Source organism: Suillus clintonianus (genome assembly GCF_016758775.1).
Source record: "Suillus clintonianus strain FC179 chromosome Unknown DEU56scaffold_14, whole genome shotgun sequence".
In the NCBI taxonomy this organism is placed as follows: domain Eukaryota; kingdom Fungi; phylum Basidiomycota; class Agaricomycetes; order Boletales; family Suillaceae; genus Suillus; species Suillus clintonianus.
This window is the reverse complement of record NW_024539238.1, coordinates 564,660-585,438: the sequence shown is the minus strand read 5'-3', so window position 1 is coordinate 585,438 and position 20,779 is coordinate 564,660. Positions and strand designations below refer to the sequence as shown.

At 46.4% G+C, this 20,779-nt stretch overlaps 5 protein-coding genes across 5 annotated transcripts; 2 read left to right on the top strand and 3 right to left on the bottom strand.

The window, feature by feature from the left end:
- Nucleotides 1–11,015: 11,015 nt before the first annotated feature.
- DEU56DRAFT_134939 (nitrogen permease regulator of amino acid transport activity 3-domain-containing protein) lies at nt 11,016–13,690 on the bottom strand. Its single transcript, XM_041344712.1, has 5 exons — nt 12,777–13,690; nt 12,310–12,727; nt 12,106–12,261; nt 11,379–12,053; nt 11,016–11,328 (listed from the first exon to the last, which is right to left on the bottom strand). Exons 1-5 carry the CDS (start codon nt 13,630–13,632, stop codon nt 11,127–11,129), a joined length of 2,307 nt encoding a protein of 768 aa, XP_041211883.1. The 5' UTR covers nt 13,633–13,690; the 3' UTR covers nt 11,016–11,126.
- Nucleotides 13,691–13,899: 209 nt separating this feature from the next.
- Nucleotides 13,900–14,555, top strand: DEU56DRAFT_909666 (eukaryotic translation initiation factor 1A; the record flags this gene model as incomplete). Its single annotated transcript, XM_041357119.1, has 5 exons — nt 13,900–13,908; nt 13,963–13,974; nt 14,035–14,217; nt 14,270–14,372; nt 14,431–14,555. 5 exons carry the CDS (start codon nt 13,900–13,902, stop codon nt 14,553–14,555), a joined length of 432 nt encoding a protein of 143 aa, XP_041211882.1.
- Nucleotides 14,556–14,906: 351 nt separating this feature from the next.
- On the bottom strand, nt 14,907–16,047 carry DEU56DRAFT_785502 (uncharacterized protein). Its single transcript, XM_041352281.1, has 4 exons — nt 15,748–16,047; nt 15,620–15,692; nt 15,449–15,566; nt 14,907–15,396 (listed from the first exon to the last, which is right to left on the bottom strand). The coding sequence occupies exons 1-4, from the start codon at nt 16,013–16,015 to the stop codon at nt 14,983–14,985; spliced, it is 873 nt and encodes a 290-aa protein (XP_041211881.1). The 5' UTR covers nt 16,016–16,047; the 3' UTR covers nt 14,907–14,982.
- DEU56DRAFT_785500 (RNA-binding domain-containing protein) lies at nt 16,048–17,492 on the top strand. Its single transcript, XM_041352280.1, has 5 exons — nt 16,048–16,443; nt 16,493–16,615; nt 16,666–16,881; nt 16,935–17,051; nt 17,108–17,492. Exons 1-5 carry the CDS (start codon nt 16,123–16,125, stop codon nt 17,135–17,137), a joined length of 807 nt encoding a protein of 268 aa, XP_041211880.1. The 5' UTR covers nt 16,048–16,122; the 3' UTR covers nt 17,138–17,492.
- On the bottom strand, nt 17,493–19,933 carry DEU56DRAFT_785498 (major facilitator superfamily domain-containing protein). The gene is made up of 10 exons (XM_041352279.1): nt 19,648–19,933; nt 19,542–19,595; nt 19,432–19,493; nt 19,262–19,378; nt 19,100–19,206; nt 18,922–19,045; nt 18,486–18,868; nt 18,181–18,436; nt 17,865–18,123; nt 17,493–17,812 (listed from the first exon to the last, which is right to left on the bottom strand). The coding sequence occupies exons 1-10, from the start codon at nt 19,770–19,772 to the stop codon at nt 17,677–17,679; spliced, it is 1,623 nt and encodes a 540-aa protein (XP_041211879.1). The 5' UTR covers nt 19,773–19,933; the 3' UTR covers nt 17,493–17,676.
- Between the last annotated feature and the right edge of the window lie 846 nt (nt 19,934–20,779).

Below are 20,779 nucleotides of genomic sequence, written 5' to 3'. Positions count from 1 at the left end.
TGTGGCCAGCTTTGAGGTATGCTTGGGGTCATTATCTTGTTGAAAGATAATGTCTTCTTCATTAATTCCTGACTCCTGCATGCTTTTGAGTAGACACTCCTCTAGGATGGAGATGTACTGCTCTGCATTCATCCTTCCCTCCACCTCACAGAGAATCCCAACACCATTCCACCCCATGCAGCCCCATACCATCATACTTCCTCCTCTAAACTTCAGTGTATCCTTAACTTCTCTTTCTCCTAGGGGTTCTCCTGCCTTTTTCCACACATATTCCTGACCATCTGACCCCATTCTATTGATTTTTGTTTCATCTGACCAAATAACCTTCTTCCAGTCTTCCACAGTCCAATGCTGGTGCTTTAAAGCAAAGGCCAATCTTCTCTTCCTATGAGCTCCTGAGAGAAGAGGTTTTTTCTTCTTGGTTACAGCCTTGAGATTGGCTGCCTTGAGGGTGTTTCTGATTGTTTGGGTGGAGACAGGAGTAGAGATAATGGAATTGATGAACTTGGTGGCTTGTACAGCATTTGAAGCCTTGCCAGACAGAATTTGATGAACAACAGCTCTTTTGTTTTGTAGGGTAAGCTTAGGAGGACATCCCATTTTGACATTTTCCTTATCTGGTATGTTCTGCTTCATAACTGTAGCAATAGTAGACTTGCCAAGACCAGTTTTGGAAGCAATGTTCCTGATAGATAAACCAGAGGTAGAGAGAACAAGGATATTATCCTTTTGAGCAGAGGAGATGGGCTTCATGATGAGTATGTTAAATTTCATGATCTTATGTGGGTTTATATATTTAGATAATATTAAAATCAGACCATATTAATATTATGGTACCACTTTCATTAAGATTATTATGTATGAATGGTCTCATTTTGTGATTTCAATATAAAGTCAAAAAAGTGTCCGAATGAGTCATAAGAATAGAATTACCATATCTTGCCCATATAAGGGTTTGTTCCCACGATACATAGCTCAGATTCGAGCCATGATGTAGGGCTTTCAGACATGTCCCTATACCAATATGTTATATTTAGGTGCTGGCTTGCTATGATCCAATTACTCAAAATTGCACAAACATCCGGACACTTTTTTGAGCCACTGTATAACTAGCTACATAGAAATCTGTCATATCCCGTACCTGAAGCTTCTCATCTGGTCCGGTTCATCCAGTTCCTCAAATCTGTTCTAGAATTCATTTCCCTGAGTCCCCATTTGTATATGCTTCTTGCTGCCCCTATATGCCCGGATCCTTCTGACAGTTAATATCCGGGTTCATTCTGATCCTTCCATTAGTCTATTCATTTCCTTTTCATTTAACTCATTCCCTTTGTTCCATTTAATATCTGGCTCCATTCTCGATCGTCCGCAGTATGTTTTGTCTGCTAGTACATTTTCCACGTAGCCTTGTGTTCCGAGGACTGCGCTTCGGCTGGATACCCGTCAGATACACTACAGTATATAAACCCTTTGTAACCCGTAGTATTTCCTTAGTTCAAATATCATCTTAGACTCAGTTCATTCCTTGTGTTCCCTCGGCTCTTAGGATTGTCACCCTAGTCTGACCCTCCGAGCCTCAGGATTATATCCCTAAGGCTAAATCCCTCCGCCTCTACCTTGGGGTTGTCCGTTACCTTGTTAGTGTCTACCCAGACATAGTCTCGGGTAGCCTTCTCTCTCTCATCCCGCCTATCCATACCTCCTCGGCCGACAATATCCAACCCCCGTGAAATAGGGGCACGTACTCGGGTAAAGGGCGCAGCGCACGAGCTGAAGCCAAGCCCCTCTGGTCCGACCCGTTGAACACGGTCTTAACAAATCTGGAGTCCTATAGGTGAAGATAGTGGATAGTCCGAAGGTAATATGTAAAAGACATGAGGTACTGCGGACTATGGGAACACATGTAATAGCGCTGTCTACAGTGTCAGTCACGAGAATAACTGACCACTCACCAATGGGGATGCACGGGAACGGACTGGACATAGGGATAATGGGTGTCCGAAGGGTATCAGGTAGTCCGAAGCGCGGGAAAGTGCAGGTCCTAAGGTGCGGGGTATCGGGTTATCATCGGGTCAGGTGTGTGTGACGTCGGACATAGCGGGAAATGGATGGAAAGTGCACTGGTGTCAAATACTGTTGAAATAGCCAATTGTGAGGCTGTTACAGCAACCCCATCATTTTTCTCACCATCATGCTTCCACGGTCTATTCTTGCTACCTTTGACTGCTTATCAACATGCTATGCATGAACATTCTAGATACTTCTGTCTATTCTTGCTATCTCTGACCGCTTATCAACATGCATCACATGAACATTCCAGATAGTTCTTTCATGTTCTTCTTGACTCATTTGCCTTCCGTATTCGGCCTGGTCCGTGCCCATTCTGTTCACTATAAATACCGTGGTAGTTAAGCTTGTATTTTTTAACTTGAATCTACTTGGTTCTCTCTGATACTTGATTCTCTTCTGAGGAAGATACTTGATTCCGATCTAGCTCTTGTAAAGAGACTAGTCTATACTCAAAACTTTGTCTAGAGGGAGAGCCCCTCAGACGTCTAGAAACTGAACGTCATAACATGTTGAACTCCTTTATTGGATTAGTTACACAAGAACTATCCAAGTTGTAACAAAAGATTCAAGTTTCCCAGAACCCCTCTTATCACCGAGGGACCCAACCACTTCGAAACATTGAACCAGAATAGAAAGACAAGATGTCTTCTCAGAGACTCACCTCGGCAAAGGCAAGACACGCCGCCAGAGGAAAGCTAGGGGCAGAACCCTATCCAAGAATACCACCAAGAACACCTGCCCAGACACCCCAGAACCCATTCTCAACCTTATCAGTAGGATCGTCCTTCGCAACCAAAGATCTCACTCCATTAGCGTTCGGAGGGCCGGTACCATCTACATCTGAACAAGAACCATTTCAGAATCCTCCCGTTGACAAAGACAAAGACATCCCCAATGCCCCTCCTTTGCATTTTGACGAAGACGAAGAAAAGGAAGACGACGAAGAACCCGAAGACCCAGAAGACCCAGAACCTGAAGAATACAGTATGGCAGACAGAGGAAACAGACCCCTCAAACGAAAGATTGGTTACCCACCTGACTTTTCCGGAGACAGAGAGAAATTCTCCCAATGGCTATGTCTTGTTGCGGCATATATTGACATCAACGACGAAGTTTATGACACTGACAAATGAAAGATCATCTTTGCCCTTTCATTTATGAAAGATGGGGCAGCAGCTATTTGGATGGAAAATTTCCTCATCTTTGCACACTCCGAAAACCCAAACTCAACAACCAGAGCAAAGAATGGTTATGGAACATGGAGCGAATTCATCACCAAAGCAAAGGAAAGCTTCTCTCCAATAGACTCCATAGGAACAGCTCTCCACAAACTCCACAACCTCAAACAGAAAGACAATCTAAGCGAGTATATTGCCACATTCAAGCAACTCACACAGAAGGCTGGAATCAACAACTTCGCTGCCGTAAAAGACTACTTCTTTAGCGGCTTGAACTATAGGATCGTGGAGAAGTTGTGTAATGTCGGAGAAATTCCCGAAGATGCAGAGAAACTTTTCAAGAAAGTCATCAACATTGAAAACGCCTACCAGCTCCTCCGTTCACATAATTCCCACCATTCGAACCAGCACAACAAGAAGAGGAACGAGAACTGCAGACCAGCCCGATTCTCAGCCACTCCAAGAGATGAGAATGCGATGGACGTAGATCGCCTAACCAAAGATGAGAAGCATGAACACATGAGGCAAGGAAAGTGCTTCAAATGCGGAAAGGTAGGACACCGAGTGAATGACCGCACATTCCACCCCAAGGAAACCGGAGATGACCGAAAGAAGAATAAAGGAAAGCAACTGGTAAGACGCGAAGCGTTTGATGATGAAGAATCTTCCAGCAAGATCGAAGAAGAAGACGATGAATCTGTCAGGACATGGAACCTGGATTTTTAACTTCAGATCCTGCCACAATGTCAGACACTCCGTGTATCGATGTACGTATAGCCAAGAATGTAGGAAAGACTAAAGAATTCAGGGTCCCGGCGACCATCTTTTCCTCCATACATCCCGATAAAGCATTGCACACAACCGCCGTAGTAGACTGTGGTGCAGGAGCAACATTCATCAACTGGATGTTTGTCCGGAAGCATGGAATCAAGATCCATAAGTTCAATAAACCTTTCTCCATCTGAAATGCCGATGGACAACTCTTGAAGAAGCAGTGTACCCACTACTGTCATCTAGCCATAAAGATCGACAAATGCCTCATGATCAGGAAATTCAATGTGATGACTATGGGAGAAAGAGATATGATCTTTCTTGGCAAACCATGGCTATCAGCCATGAATCCTGATATTGATTGGGTAAAGGACACCCTCCAACTCCCGGCCACTCCACACTCTCAGAAGCTAGAACTAGAATACCAAGGGATTTGGAAGATCCCTATTCCCCTTCCTCAATACGACACCAAGGATGATGTATGGGACGATGTTCCTACCGAAACTTTATTCGCCCGAAAAGTGGATAATATTTCCACTTACCCGATCAATGATGATGAAGTACTCATTGAATATTCCCCTGATGGATCGACTGTAAGAATCATTGAGAACCTTTCCCTCGACACTCCCCTCACCCAAGATGGAACATCCGCAATTGAGCTTAAGCGAGCAGTCTCGGTAAAACCCTTGAGAAACCAATGGATATTTTCTAGGAAGACTACCAATGAAGAATATTTGAAAACCAGCAACAAGGCTCAAGAATTTGCTCTGAAAGACGCACAAGAAAAGAAAAAGAAGACTTTTGAAGAACTCGTTCCATCCTATCTCCACGATTTTGCCGACATCTTTGCCAAAGATGGGTTGAATAAACTTCCCCCCTCGAGACCAGGAGTAGATCACAGAATCGAAACCAAACCTGGTTATGTCCCTAAATCAGCAAAAACCTACCCTCTATCCCAGAAAGAAACCGAAGCCGTGAAAACTTTCCTAGATGAACATCTTTCGAAGGATTTTATTCAACCATCAAAATCTCCCCAAGCTAGCGGCTTCTTCTTCGTTGGAAAGAAAGATGGCTCTCTCCACCCTTGCCAGGACTATCGTTACATTAACGAATGGACGATAAAGAACACATACCCTCTTCCTTTGATTCCCCCTTTAATCACAAAGCTCCAAGGTGCCAACTATTTCACGAAAATGGATGTTAGATCCGGGTACAACAATATCCTGATTCACCCCAATGATCGTTGGAAAGCCGCCTTCACTACCTCGTTTGGACTCTTTGAACCGAAGGTCATGTTCTTCGGCCTTTGCAATTCACCAGCCACGTTTCAAGCATACATGAATCAGACATTCAGAAGAGAGATTGATGAAGGATGGATGATCGTCTACATGGACAACATCTTGATCTTTTCGAAAACCCTTGAAGAACACCAGGATCGAACCTGCCGCATTCTCAAAATTATCCGAAAAGAAACCCTCTTCCTGAAATCAGAAAAGTGCACTTTCGACACCCAAGAAGTGGATTATTTAGGAATGATTATTAGACCAGGACAAGTCGCGATGGACCCTGCCAAACTTTCGGGTATCAGCGAATGGCAAGTCCCGTCTTCAGTCAAAGAAGTCCGATCATTCCTTGAATTCTGCAACTTCTATCGTCATTTCATATCCCACTATTCCATCCTCGCACGACCCTTGATCGATCTAACAAAGAAAGATGCAACTTTCATATGGTCAGAAGCTTGCGAAGACTCCTTCCAGAAGCTGAAGAAATGTTTCCTTTCTGAACCCATCCTCCGAAACCCCGACCCCTCGCGACAGTTCGCTCTCGCCACCGATGCTTCCCTTGTTGCCACTGGAGCTGTCCTCCTACAGACAGACGAGAATGGTACCTATCATCCCTGTGGATATCTCTCCCAGTCCTTTAACCCCGCAGAATGAAACTACCAGATCTATAATCATGAACTTCTCGCAATCATCTGAGCCCTGAAAGCTTGCCGCCACTATCTTGAAAGGAACCCACACCCTGTAGTGGTTTTCACAGATCACAAAAACCTCCTGTATTTCCGATCAGCACAGAATCTGACATGCCGCCAAGCACGTTGGCGATTAATCCTCAACGAGTTTGATCTAGAATTGCATCACGTTGCAGGAAGCAAACTCACTGCCCCTGATGCTCTCTCACAATGCCCGGATCATTCTGCCAACCCAGCTGATAACGCCGATATCACCCTCCTTCCTGATGAACTATTTGGACAACTCATCGATATTGACCTTTCTACAGCACTGAAATTGCAGGATCCCCTCTCTGATCCAATCATCCTAGCAGCACAACAAGCTCTAGACGGGCTCAGTGCCCCTCCTATGAAATCTGCACTCTCTGACTGGCGTACTGAAGATAACACACTTTTCTATAAGAACCGAGCCTATGTTCCCGCAGATCTCCGACATCAAATCCTAAATCTTCACCATGATCACCCCACTGCTGGACACCCCGGACGCTTGAAAACTGGTTAAGCGGGATTATTGGTGGCCTGGGATGGGAACCTTCATCCAAAAATACATCAAAGGATGTACTATGTGTCAGCAGATGAAACCGACACACATCCTACAACTCCCCCTCTGAACCCTATTTCCTCCTCCACTTTACGCCCCTTCACTCAAGTCTCGGTAGATTTAATCACCGACCTTCCCCCATCAGAGGGCTTCGACTCTGTCATGGTCGTGGTAGACCATGGGCTTATGAAGGGGGTAATTTTCTCACCTTGCAAGAAAACCATTACATCAGAAGGAGTAGCCAAACTCTTTTTCAAGAAAGTGTTCCTCAGATTCGGTTTATAGTGTTTTAAAGTCCGGTCCAGTCCGGTCTTTTTGCCTTTTTTGGAGGCAACCGGACCAGACCAGTCTTTTCATTCCCATGATATCATCAAGACTGGACTGGACCTGTAAAGACCGATGTTTTCGGTCTTTTGCAGTCCTACAACCGGTCTTAGATTGGTTGCAACCGAGACCAGTCCTGTGGGAGTGTAGCACTCCTTCCCACGATTCTAATGGTGGTTTATTTGTATTAAACGGTTAAGATCTGAGCAAGATACGAGCATTATAAAAAAGGGTTCCCAAACTCCGCCCTGCATGTGAGTCAAATATGAAATGTCATTACCATGCTTAGGCTTCTTGACGAAATATGTGCTGCTAGTCAAGGCGATACTATAGCTAGTCTTATCTTGTCAATAGGGTAAGATATAAGCAAGATATAAGCTTGACAAAAAATCGTTATCGGGCTTGTCTTTGAAAAATAAAAGTGGTCGTAAGGCTTAGGTGTCTTGATGTTAATTGTAGTCCTAGTCTAGGCAAGTCTATAGCTACTCATATCTTGTCGGACACTCAAGGTTTGGGTAAGTTATGAGCCAATCGGTGATTTTGACTGATTTTGACTTGCCGTATATGAAATGTCACAAAATCAAAGTTGTTACTATAAGGCTTAGGTGTGTCAACATTACTTGTAACCTTAGTATAGACGAGTCTATAGCTGGTCTTACCTTGTCAATTGATTATGGTTTGGTCTAGATAAAAGCTAAGATACAAGACATCCCGTGAATTTGCAGCTTTTTCTTGTAATGCTCATCACTTTGTCAAATCTTAGCCGTTTTACATGATCGGACCACCGTTAGAACTGCGCTGACGAGTACTACATGTACATATGAACCGGTTGCGGTCTAAACCGATTTTAACCGGTTTAGACTGGTTTATTTATTTTTCGCAAACTTCAGGCAACTGGACTGGACTGATCTTGCAACTGGAAAAGACTGCAACCAGTCCTTCTTAGGACCCGGTCCGGTCCGGTCCAGTTGCCGGTCTTTTTGCGGTCCTGCAACTGGACTTTAAAACACTATCGGTTTATATGACAAGATCATCTCCGATAGAGGCCCCCAGTTCGCATCAAAGTTCGCAAAAGAACTCGGAAGACTTCTTGATTACGAAGTTGCTCTTTCAACCGCTTATCACCCCCAGACCGACGGCCAAACCGAACGATTGAACCAAGAGCTTGAAACCTATCTCCGCATCTACTGCCGATCTGCCCCTCAAGATTGGGTAAAGCATCTTCCTATGGCAGAATTCGTCCACAATCACCGAAAGCACGACTCCCGGAACACCTCTCCATTCTTCCTCATGATGGGCTATGAGCCTCGAGGAATCCCCTATGCCTTCCCTGACTCCGCTATTCCTGCTGCAGAAGATCGAGTAAAACATCTCCAGAAGATTCGAGAAGAAGCCCTGGCCTGTCACAAATTGGCAATGCAATGCACAGCTGAACGATCATTCAGGAAGAAGTTTGAACCTTGGAAACCTAAAGACAAAGTTTGGTTATCTGCTGCGCACCTTATCACTCACCTTCCATCAAAGAAACTTGCACCGAAGTGATATGGCCCCTTCGAAATCGAGAAGGTCCTTTCCCCTATCATGTTCAAACTCCGCCTCCCTGAATCTTGGAAATCTCACCCCATTTTTCATGCTTCTGAGCTATCATCCTATCGGGAAACAGAAATCCACGGCCCGAACCATCCTCAACCACCACCTGACCTTATCAATGGACAAGAAGAATACGAGATAGAAGCGATCCTCGCCCACAAGGGAAACGTAAAAGGAAGACACCGCTTTCTCATGTCATGGAAGGGTTATCCCAGTTCAGAAAACTCATGGCTACCTGAAAAGGAACTCCAGAACGCTCTAGAAATCCTGAAAACCTATAAAGACCGCCTTAAACTGGCTCGACTTCTCCATTGAATTCTCATCTTCTGAATCAACCCTAGCAAGCAAACTATGTCTTCTTCATTCCAACTCTCCGAATACCTTACCCTCATCAACGAGATTGAGACCGCCACTCTCATAGAAACCACCATCCTGTCCCCACAGCATGCCCTTGAAATAGAACGAATCCTCGCCGAAAGGGGGGAAGACACTACCTATACCATCGTTAATATCATCCGCACTACCAGCCTTTTCAAAACTGTCGCTGGAAACGTCGACAATGCCAACGCTAAGTGTAGTATCCTCCATCTTCAGAGGAAAGCACGAACCCTCGCCCTTCACCTCCTCCCCTTGCACTTCAAGGAGGATGTTATGCAAGCCATACATATCATCGCAGAATGGGTTGTAACTGAGGTCGCTGTTCCACCTCCCCCTCCTCCTACTGCTATCCCCTCTACTCCTGAACCATCATCCACACGACCCATCCCTCCGCCACAGAACACACTCAGACGTTCTGAACATCGTAGAAGCTCCACAAAGAAGGCTGCCTCCACCCCTAAGTCATGTTCACCCCCAAAACACAAAGACCACTGTTCACAGCCAGACATCGTGACTCCTCCAAGGTCATCCGGATCACTGCCTCCCACTTCCCATTCCTATGACAATGCCCTCTGCCGCCACTGCAAAGAAATGGGACATCGTCACAAGAACTGTCCTACATATTACTGCAGAGTGTGCCTCATATTCGCACCCAAACACCTATCTGTCTTTTGTCCCCAGCTCAATGGCGAACAAATCCTCCCCATGGCGTACAATGAAGAAGGCTTCAATGACGCCCTCGCTAAATGGGAAGCAGACCAAGATGAACTTGTTGAGTGAATTGAGCGTGAAGCAGAGCAGCTCGCCAACAAACAGACAGGAGATGATCTGTTGGAGTTTCATAACACTGATGCGGATCTCGTCTACTATGACGATGCGAGGTTAGACAGTTGTTCAGACGATGAAACGGGGGTAATGTTACAGCAACCCCATCATTTTTCTCACCATCATGCTTCCATGGTCTATTCTTGCTACCTTCGACTGCTTATCAACATGCTATGCATGAACATTCTAGATACTTCTGTCTATTCTTGCTATCTCTGACCGCTTATCAACATGCATCACATGAACATTCCAGATAGTTCTTTCATGTTCTAGTTACACTTGTATTCTTTAACTTGAATCTACTTGGTTCTCTCTGATACTTGATTCTCTTCTGAGGAAGATACTTGATTCCGATCTAGCTCTTGTAAAGAGACTAGTCTATACTCAAAACTTTGTCTAGAGGGAGAGCCCCTCAGACGTCTAGAAACTGAACGTCATAACACGTTGAACTCCTTTATTGGATTAGTTACATAAGAACTATCCAAGTTGTAACAGAGGCTAGGGAATGGATGTTTGGTACACCGGGCCAGTCAGCTTGATAGTTTTGTATACAAGTGTCTTCTTGATACCATGTAAGTAGCAAATGCTTGCAACGGAATGCCCATGTCGGTGCAAAACAGGAATGCGAGCTTTTAGATCTAGTGAGACTGTGCATGGCGGCATGATGCTGGAGTGGTTTCAAATGAGCGCGCAATTGTACACCAAACACTTATGGGGTCCTACCTCGGGCGTTTCTGAGACTCAAATTCGACTTTTGCGTTTCCACATAATTTTGCAATTAGCTGTAAATCATATTGTGAGAATGAAATAGAATTGGTGAACTGATCTGGTGGATGGGTAGAGGAGGATTGCATTGCAGGACTAGATATTTGATGAACATCTCTTCTCTCTCCCTGGGATTCAATTTATGTTTAGTTTTGCAACCCATCACATATACTGTAGAGATACGACACTAGGTTCATCACAGGTCACAGCCATCAACAAATGTACAAAAAAAAATATAAAAAAACAACAATGCCTAGCTAGATTCTACTTATTACTTCTCAACTTTACAATAAGATATGAATCACACAAGAAGCCTTGACAAGTACATTGGTACAATTGTGGTACAAGGTGCAGCAATCACAATTTGCGAAGCTATTTTTTATGTGGTCACAGGTCACAGGGTAATTCAAAGCTGTGACACTAAGTGTGACCTTGTCACATGCTGCACGTGACGAAGCTAGTGTCGTATCTCTACAGTATAGTTCAAGTACCAGTGGATTTGGTCCATCTACTGATACAACTATGATTCTCCCCTGTAATGGAGGATATCTATACCATATTCAAAATGAGATGGCTTCAGGCTTCTTTCTCTTTCGCCTGCCTGTCATCATCCATCCTGCGCCTCGAGCACGACCACCGATGATGTCACTGTATTTGTAGGAGCGACAGAGGGTCATGAAGTGCATGTAATATGGTCACGCAGAATGCAAGAAAGTTTGTAGCTATCCAACACATCAATATGGGGCAGTCGACATGGAATGTGACGCACATATTCTTCATAATGATGCAGGACTTCTCGAAGCTGCTTGCGCGATATCTCCGCTGTGTAGAGGATCTCGTCGTCCGTTCGCTTACCATCAAAGTACTGATTGATCCTGATAAGGCGTCAAAGGGACGTTAGAAAACAAGCAAATCGAAAACTGACAGAGCAAATCGTCTTGCAATATATTCATCCTTCCCCTCCGACATAGCTGCCAACCACTTCCGCTCCAATGGGCTCGCTGTTCCCGGATCGCTGATCATCGAAGGCTCAAGGGTATCCTCAGATGATCCCCAACCAACATTCTCATCTCCTGAATCTTCCTCGGATATTTCCTCAAAGACGTCTTCAGCATCCTCAAGCAGGATCGACCCCAATACATCGCTAGGCTTGCTCTGCCCCGAGTCCATAGACAGTCTCGAGTACCGCCTAGCAGCTTTGGGCGAAAGCGATAACCAAGGCATGGCTACTCGTGGATGCTCGTGTGCATCACCCACGCCATGGTCGGCCCTGTGGCTGCTCCTCCGGCGCCCGCGAAGATGATGACTCGCCCGTCGCTCCAGCTTCCGTTCTTGCGCTTGTCGGACGTGAACTTTGAGCTCAGTAGTAGTTACTACGCGCACGTGCAGATGCAGTGTAATGAGGAGGTCGCGTTTCAGCATCCAAAGCACGACTTCGTGGTAGAGAGATATGAGATCCTTGGACTGCACGACCGTTGCAAAAAAGTGGTTATCGGCCTGCTTGGAGGTGGAATTGGAGATCGTAGCCATAAGCGTAGGGAGGGGTGAGATGGACGGCTGTGGGAAATCGCGTTTGAATTCAGCAGCAAGGGTGGCAAGCCTGCATTCCACTCAATCAATTAAAAGGCAGATGAGCTGTATTATGCACTAACGGTTTATCAAACTTAGGAGCAATCGAAAAGATGGTCTTCAGTCCATTGTGGACTGTGTCAACAATCTTGGCCCGTCGGTGGTGGACTAGCCAACGGACAGTTGGGTATACCTGAGAATGTAGGTCCCAGTCAAGCAAACTCGCCATGTCTGCCATTCTGAAAACACTGTCATCTTGAGCATTCGTAATACGAAAGTAGACCTACGATAATGTGACAGAAGCGGTTTCAAGAAACTTGATCAGGCCCTCCGCCAGGCTTCGCTCATCAGCGTGCACGTGTGACCCTCTCAAGTTCACATACGGATCCAGTTCCTGGTCAGTATCAAGGAGAAGCAAACTCTTCCAAGGCACAAGGGCTGGCAGACGCCATCCAAAACTGAGCTCGCGGCCCCACAGCTGAGAATCGGTTTGATTCTCGAGACGACCCACGAATTCAAGTTCGAATTCCTCTTCGCTGTGCAATAAGTGGTCCAGATAAGGGGGGAGCTGCAGTTCAAGAGGGAGATCGTTGAGAGTGATGTGGGCCATGTTGGATGACTTGATAGCGTCATAGAGATTTTTCATTGCAGTAGCAATGGATGACACTCGTTGTGCATGCGATGCGAATACAGAGAAACGCTCTCCTATGTATGCATGTCAGCGATATGTGTTCCGCAGGTGCCCGCAACTAACCTTTTACCATATACTCGGTTTCAAGCGAACCAATCGCGTCGCACTCCAATTCTACAAAGTTCGACAGGACTTGTTCTTGGAAGAGCACAGCAGTGACAGTGAACGCAATTTGCTCGTAGATCGTGTCGAAATACCTTGCAACATTCCCCGAGGCTGATGATGACGGGTCTGGCAAATCGAAAACAAGGACAAGATGAAACATGTGCAGCCATGAGCTTTTGGCCGTCGCAGTAGAGTGTGTATCTCCACCCAGAGGGACTTCAGAGCTATCTTTATCTGGTAGACTGGATTCCCGATGTCGAGACCCTCGACCTCGTGAACCAGGTTTGTATCTCTCTGGCTTGAAGCGCCACATGCCGTCAGGTTCCACGCAGACAGGATGTCCAGCGAAGACGAGGTTATCAATGACGAGCTCAAATTTCTGGTGACACAGGTGTCTCTGAGGACATAGCATTCCAGCCAGGAATTGGGCAGTGTAGTCGAACAAAATTTGGTACTCATTCGCGACAGAGTCGATTTCCCTCCGCTCTTCATTGCAAGGAGAGTCACGGCCTGATGCCGGGAGAGCGGAACGTGAAAAAGACATGGACCTGTCGCGACTCTCAGTGGGTCTCCTCCACGCATAGTCATCGATATCATCTACGACACCCCCCATGTGCGTTTCGGTTACACCATTTGAATTGTCTGAGTAATGTGATGCACGCCAAGGGTTGTCTAACTCGAGACCATCGACAGGTGGACGGGGACGGGAGAGTCTGGGTTTAGTACTCTCCACGGACGGTGGCCATCGATAAACAACGTTTGGCCCCTTCGCTGACGAGGTTACGAGCAAAATTGCCAGTAGAGTTTCAGCCATGCGACAAAAATATTATGAGGCGCTGTAAGAGCAGCAGCAGCTGAACCAAACCGTCAGTAGTCACGGAGGATATTTGCCGAATTCCAGCCACTGTACAGCCCGACGTTTCCTTTTCAGGTTTATCCAAAATTTATAATCGATAAGTGTTGCTCGCCTCCACACCAGAGTCACCGAGCACCATCTCATATCTTATCACTCTGCTTCTTGTCCTCGCTATCCCGTATCTAGCGACAAGGACAAAATCAACGCAGAGAGCAATCATTAGTCATGCCGAAGGTGTGTCTGAATCACCATACACTGTCGTAATCTCAAGCTGATCATCTCCCTCAGAATAAAGGAAAGGTCACATCCTCTCCTAAGTGATTGTAGAGCGAGCCCAGTGCTCAACGCCTTTTTATCTAGGGAGGAAAGAATCGCAGACGTGGAAAGAACGAGAACGACGACGACAAGCGTGAATTAGTATTCCGTGAAGATGGACAAGAATACGCACAAGTAACGAAGATGCTTGGTAATGGTCGTCTCGAGGCAATGTGTTTCGATGGCGAGAAGAGGCTAGCCCACATTCGTGGTAAGATGCGAAAGAAGGTCGGTGTTCGTGCTATACATTCTAGGCGCTCGTTTGAGGCCACCATTTCAGGTGTGGATTAACCAGGGAGACATCGTACTCCTTTCTTTGCGGGACTTCCAGGATGACAAGGCAGATGTCATTGTTAAGTATACCGCTGATGAAGCGAGAAATCGTTCGTAACCTCATTTCTTCCATTGCATGCACACGAAAATTCATCCAATACACCACAGTGAAGGCCTACGGCGAGCTGCCAGAGAATGCAAAAATCAACGAGACAGACACCTTCCCCGAGGAGGATGGCGAGTGTACTTTCGAATTCGGCGACGAGGGAGAGGTCGATATCGACGACATTTAATCCCGTCCTGTATCAATCATGTATGCTCCTTGTTTTGTAAGTGGCAGCCTATTTTGTACCGGCGGTGTTGACTGGGCTTTATCTTTAGTGTATTCTGTATTGGCCATTTCAACGCATCTTATACATTGTAACCCTGCGGACACCAGCCATGAATTGATTAGATGCGAATTCAGCCGTGTAGTCGCAGCGTGAACGCAAGTGATGAGACCACACAACGAATCGATGTGTCAGATGTCAATCATGGACGCTGCGATTTACAAAGTCACCCACTCATGATTAGTAGGATTTACATATCGGCACACATTCTTTTTATTTCATAAAATATTGCACAACGACCTGCGCATTGAGTTTTACCGAACCTTGAATATGCTGCCCGGTCCCTCGAAGTTGCCTCAATTGCGGTTACACGTTCAACAGAAACAGAATTCTACGTGCTGAAAGCCGCTTTCCGCATTGTATCTCTCACATACCATCGTTTCCTCGGATCGCCCTCATAACGAACACTCCAACTTCCAGGATAGCCCAGTGCATAGCCCACGCATTTCCCCCGTTGATGAGAATCTGGCCTCCAATATGCAGGGGGTGGACGCTCGAAAGATGGCTTCTTCGTGACTGCTTTGGCGCGTGTCTTGTGGTGCGAATCCTCGGGAAGACCAGTGGGTAAAACGATGCAAGTCGCCCGCAATGAATGCGGAGAATCGATGGCATCGAGTATCGGTGGTCTCAGTGTCTGCCTGCGCGCTGTTCGGTGTCGATGGCATTCGGTGACCATCACCGCAGGGTGAGGAACTGGTAAATCGCCTCTCATGCGAACGACCTTCTGATTGTCTTTCACAGATGGCTGAACGGAAGAATTTTCTACAACGCTGAAGTTTGTAGGTACTATTACGCACCTTGGAGTACTTTTGCGACGATGCGCCTAGCCATGCAAAGTCCACGGCTACAGACTGGGCGCGTTTCATCCGTTCGTCAGCCTGAATGATATTGTCTTCGCAATCAGGTGGCCTTGTTCTTCAGACGAAAAAAAAATGAGTGAAAGAAGATATCGATAAGAAAGAAAGTACTTTGGCCGGGGCGGAGGTTTCGGGATAGTTGATATAATCCTTGGGGGTGCAGTACTGGAAAGCAGGCGAAACGCTGCATGGATGAGCCGTCATAAAGAGTTTCTTACAATGCAATCTTTGATACACACATATTAGACCATCCTGTATATCCGGCGGTGTTGTCTCGTTCTCATTACATTGCTTCTTAGTCCTGGGAACATGGCCAGAAGCAGTTGATAGGCACTGTCCAAACTCTGAGAAAAGGAGCGTGTGCAGCTTGCGCTTTGAGGTCGTGACCTCGACATCAGATGTACCGTCCGCGTCCGTGATGTCGTCCACATCAGCCCTTCGCTGTGCTCGAGACACAATCTCAAAGTCTTGAGCCTGGAGATGCGGATTGGCGAACTTTTGGATCATGATCAGACGTTGTTGTGGTTTGTTGTCCAATAGCTTCTGAAGAGTCAGTCATATCAGGGATATCCACTAATAGGTCAGGCACTTGAACTGCTCAAAAAATCATCGACATGGCCCCAAAATCATCGCTGAAGTCAGCCTTAAAAACCTCTGTTTCCAATCCTGGAAAACGAACATCATTCTCTGCTGAATCGACTTCCAAGACGAAGTCGATACCGAAACCTGTAAAGGAACCTGAAGCTGCACCAGAAAAAAGTGGAGGATCGGATGCTGAGGACGATGACCACCTGTATGGTTTCTCAACAGATGAGGATGATTCATCTGACGAGGATGTAAATCCTGGCGAAGAGGTTGATATCGGGAAACTGCCTACTGTCGCCAAGGACGATGCAACAGTAAAGAGGAAACTTGAGAAAGCGAAACGGCATCCAGTAAGTGCATCGAGCAGCTATTGACATATCCTCGCTAACAGTGTACTAGACTCAAGACCGAGGTGTGATATACATGGGTTGCTTGCCGCATGGGTTCTACGAAGACCAGCTGAAGGGATATCTCTCTCAATTCGGGGATGTTACAAGATTGCGCATCTCACGGAATAAAAAGGTACTCAAAATTGTGGTGGTTGTGGTGTACATCAACTGACAGCGAATAAGACTGGCAGGTCAAAACATTATGGTTTTATCGAGTTCGACTCGGCGTCCGTCGCGCAAATTGTTGCGGAGACGATGGATAACTACCTGTTGATGGGCCATATACTTAAATGCAAGATAATACCCAAGGAGAAGGTGCACCCCGAGTTGTGGGTAGGGGCAAATAAAAAATGGAAGGTCATCCCAATAGACCAAATTGTGCGGAAAGAACATAACAAGGTCCGTCGAATAAAGGTTCACTGACAACATGACTCAGTACTATTTATTGGTAGCTGCGAACTCAGGAAAGCATGCGAAAAGCCGAAAAGCGTCTCATTCAAAGGGAGAACGAGAGGAAGCGAAAGCTGGCCGAAATTGGCATCGCATATGATTTTGACGCTGTCAGCTACGTAGGTTGTTTTCGCAACATGCAGATAGCTGCCACTAACTTCCTGTCGTCGCACAGAAAAAGAAGCCAAAAACAGTGGCATCATAGTCTAAATTGTCGTGCTTCGCTGGTTGATTTAGCGAGGAAATATCTTGTAATATTCTGTCGTCTTATAGCTCCTTGCTTGGCTACTTTAGAGCTTCGGCTTTTGCTCGAACAAGCTTCCTCATATCATCAACCTGAGGATGCTCCCCTCGATTGTCGATCAGCTCCTGGTGCAAGCACAGACAGTTCAAATAGCTCTGCGAAAGGCCGAATATGGTGTCCTCTAGGAGCTGTTTGCTCTCTCATTCCACCCCTATCAGTGTTGAGGGCGCTGACGGACATGACATATTACATCGACCATAACGATATCACATCGACACTTCTAGAGATTTTATCTGTTCCTAAAACTTGCAGTTTGCCTCGGGAAGGCGAGCTCGCAGACTAACATTATACGGCTACTTTTCATTACATGCACAGTTGATTGGCTATTGACACGAGCAGCTTGTACCAATATCATACAAACATAGATAATATTGATAAATAGTGAAAGGCAATGTGCGCAAGAAAATGGTTTCAGTGCCCTGTGCACAAGTAGTACGTGCCTAAGATCCGGGAACGCCGCGGATGTAGCCTTCCTGCTCCTCGTTCGAGATATCTTCAAGCGTTCTTTGCTTTGTTTCGGGGATGAGAAGTGTAGAGAAAATACCAGTAAGCATAAAGAGAGCGAAAATCTCCATACTAAAAATCAAATTTAGCTTCTGAGCACGAATTAAATTTCCGTACTGCTCACATATGTTTCACGAATTTGTTCGTGCCACCGATGTTAACCAGCCGAGCAAATCCAACCTGGGCTATGACAGCTCCAAGCTTGCCAGATGCGGCAGAGATACCGTGTGCAGTTGAACGGTAACGAGTGGGGAAAGCCTCTCCAGGAATGACGAAAGTGGTCGTGTTAGGACCGAAGTTTTGGAAGAAGTTGGTGAGGCAGTACAGGAAGACAAAAGCGCTCCTGCCCGGGGCAGAGCTGTTCAACTTATCATAAGCGAAACCTGCCGAGAAATTGTCAGTCCCGTGTATCAGAATTCATAGCGGTAAAGTGCACGGACCCATAATGACGAAAAGGACGGTGAGTATGGAGAAGCCCATTAATTGAATGGGCTTGCGGCCCCAGGAGTCAATAAAAAGGAAAGATACCCAGTATCCTGGAATCAAGCCCGCAACGGATAGGATAAGGTTGCCAACGCAAATGTTGTGCAAGTTCTCGTACACATAGAGTGACGAGGTTTTGTTGCCAGTGGGGCTGCCAAAGTTGATTGCGGTCAAAATGATGGAGCTGTTGAGACCAAGGCCGTAGAAAGCGATCTGGACACGAAAACTTAACTTACAACCTCAGAGCTAAGTGGGAACTTACATCTAGAGCAAACCAGGAGTAGGAAGTGCCGATCAGGACTTTCAAGTTCTTCCACTGGCCGAAGTATGCTCGGAAGTCTGCGCGAGTTGCCTTCGGGGCTTTGACGCGCTGGACCGGGACATCTTCGTCGACGACATACTTCCCGGGTGCCAAGACGCCGTCGATATCTGCAGTGGCCTGGGCGACATTGCGCTCGATATCCATGGTGAAACGTGGAGTCTCTGGGATAGTGAGACGGAAGTAGAGTGCAATAACGCCAGGGACGCATCCAAGACCAATCAAGATACGCCATGCGTAATCGACAGGGACACGGCAAGGGAAGGGAGCCTCGAGGATAGCATCCTTGTATGCTTGGACGACGATGATACCGACGAGAGCAGCAGCTACGTCGGAGGTTGATAAGTGACATTATTTTTAGGAGAAGATATGAACCAACCAAATTGACCCCATCCTTGTGCAGCAAAGACAGCAGTCATAAGACGACCGCGTGAACGTGTAGCGGCGAACTCTGATGAAATAATGGCACTCAGTGGGTAATCGCCACCGATACCAACGCCCATCTATGGATGGGACGATGAGGAGCAGACTTTAGAAAATTATATGGTGGTGCTTACAATGAAACGCCAGACAATGATAACGGCCAAAATGTTAATTGCTGGGGCCTCGCCTGAGAGAGCTTGACCGAAAGTGGCGACAATCATGATCATTAGCTCGACGCCATCTGTTACAGCGCAGGTTAATACGGGGGTTTGGGTTAGATATAAAATTGGACTTACACATCCTCTTACGGCCTAGGATGTCTGCGAGCCAACCAAAAAGGACTTGGCCAACCAAGTTACCAACAGGAGTGGCTACCTTGACACCCAAAGATTGGTTTGTGCTGAGCTGGTTACCTGGTAGGAATGTGGTGTGACATCAAGGGTAAGGGAAGCAGGTGGGTGCTCACTTGTGTTACCATAGACATAGCCTAACATTATGGCGGCGATGTTGATGGCAAAAATGTCGTAGCTGTGGGCAGGTGAGGAGGGGAGATTGAAATAGAATATAAAAACATACGCATCGGTAAAGAAACCTACACTGGCGACTAGGCAGACTTTGACATGGAACCAACTATAGGGGGCAAAATGGACATTTGGAGAATTGAGATGAATTGGAAACTTACGAGAAGGGAGCGTTGTCGATTTCTGCGAGAGCGGCACGACGGCGCTCGTCAAGTACGGTGACGGTAGTCTGCCCCTTCTCGGGGTACGACTCGTGACTGGATTGTTGCTCATGGATGGCAGCCATAGCGAGTCACGGGGGAAAAGTCCCTAGAAAAAGAGTACTGGGGGGGGAAAGGTTGAAGGGGGTAAGTAGGCGGCATAGATTTATAAAGTTTTGTTATACTGGATCGGCCAAGATCTAGAGCCCTAAGAGCTCCTTTAACTAGGTTCCTTACACGTTCATTGCGGTCCAATGGAAAGTGTAATATGAATGACTAAGCTTTCCTTTTATATGCATGCTTCTGCACGTTCAATCTGCGATCACGCTATTCTTATCGAACGTTTTTTCCCTCGCAAGGTACGCCGAGCTTTAATACAGAATCATTTCGAATTTCAGTTCACTATTGGGTCAATATCGTACCAAGTGCTGAACGTTCAAACGTTCAGCACTTCAGTTCATATACAGTACCATCGATTGGGACAGCCATGAAATGCATGAACTACGTCCAGCGTTGTGCCTTGCGATGGCGTAGAAAGTCGCATGTCACTGTCACGTACGAGAGTGTTCAGCCTCACAGTGGACCACTGACATAACTTTAAAGATGATGTTGATGGACCTACCAGAAGGGAAGTCCTACACCGTCGACCTTACATATCTCCCACAGAGAAGGGAAGTCTTGATATCTCGTCGGCCTTACATATCTCGCACATGAACGGTCTCGCCAGAGGATCATCCGTCGAGCCTTGCCATTTCCACGATCAACGTGAACGCCGCACAGTCGGTGCCTGCTTAGAATGTTGAGGCAACGTCTTGGCTCGTCTTAGCGACGTACAAGAAGGAAAGCTCAGGCTCAGCAGCTTCTTCCGCCACAAGAGCCTACAATCATATTAATAACTCATGATCAACAACAGTCACCTGATAGAGAACTGATATCATTCCCAAGGCTTGACATAGGCCCAAGGTCCAGTGCTCCCCGCACGTCCGCCGACAAGGGTCGTCGTAGAATGCACTTGGAAACGAACTTTGCACATCCGCGGTCATATCGGTGATCACGATGCTCTCCCGCTGATATTTGAATTTGAATGCTATCA

What these genes read in the sequence shown, in the direction of transcription:
- DEU56DRAFT_785500 (XM_041352280.1), top strand. Translation starts at nt 16,123, where the DNA reads ATGGCCCCAAAATCATCGCTGAAGTCAGCCTTAAAAACCTCTGTTTCC. An exon ending in AGAAAGCGAAACGGCATCCA is followed by an intron (nt 16,444 to 16,492) that starts GTAAGTGCATCG and finishes ACAGTGTACTAG; the next exon opens with ACTCAAGACCGAGGTGTGAT. An exon ending in GCATCTCACGGAATAAAAAG is followed by an intron (nt 16,616 to 16,665) that starts GTACTCAAAATT and finishes ACAGCGAATAAG; the next exon opens with ACTGGCAGGTCAAAACATTA.
- DEU56DRAFT_134939 (XM_041344712.1), bottom strand. Translation starts at nt 13,632, where the DNA reads ATGGCTGAAACTCTACTGGCAATTTTGCTCGTAACCTCGTCAGCGAAG. An exon ending in AACCGAGTATATGGTAAAAG is followed by an intron (nt 12,728 to 12,776) that starts GTTAGTTGCGGG and finishes ATGCATACATAG; the next exon opens with GAGAGCGTTTCTCTGTATTC. An exon ending in GCTCCTAAGTTTGATAAACC is followed by an intron (nt 12,054 to 12,105) that starts GTTAGTGCATAA and finishes AGTGGAATGCAG; the next exon opens with GCTTGCCACCCTTGCTGCTG.
- DEU56DRAFT_785502 (XM_041352281.1), bottom strand. Translation starts at nt 16,015, where the DNA reads ATGATCCAAAAGTTCGCCAATCCGCATCTCCAGGCTCAAGACTTTGAG. An exon ending in TATACAGGATGGTCTAATAT is followed by an intron (nt 15,693 to 15,747) that starts GTGTGTATCAAA and finishes TCATCCATGCAG; the next exon opens with CGTTTCGCCTGCTTTCCAGT. An exon ending in CGTCGCAAAAGTACTCCAAG is followed by an intron (nt 15,397 to 15,448) that starts GTGCGTAATAGT and finishes TCTTCCGTTCAG; the next exon opens with CCATCTGTGAAAGACAATCA.
- DEU56DRAFT_785498 (XM_041352279.1), bottom strand. Translation starts at nt 19,772, where the DNA reads ATGGCTGCCATCCATGAGCAACAATCCAGTCACGAGTCGTACCCCGAG. An exon ending in TCATTGTCTGGCGTTTCATT is followed by an intron (nt 19,046 to 19,099) that starts GTAAGCACCACC and finishes TCCCATCCATAG; the next exon opens with ATGGGCGTTGGTATCGGTGG. An exon ending in ACAAGGATGGGGTCAATTTG is followed by an intron (nt 18,869 to 18,921) that starts GTTGGTTCATAT and finishes CCTCCGACGTAG; the next exon opens with CTGCTGCTCTCGTCGGTATC.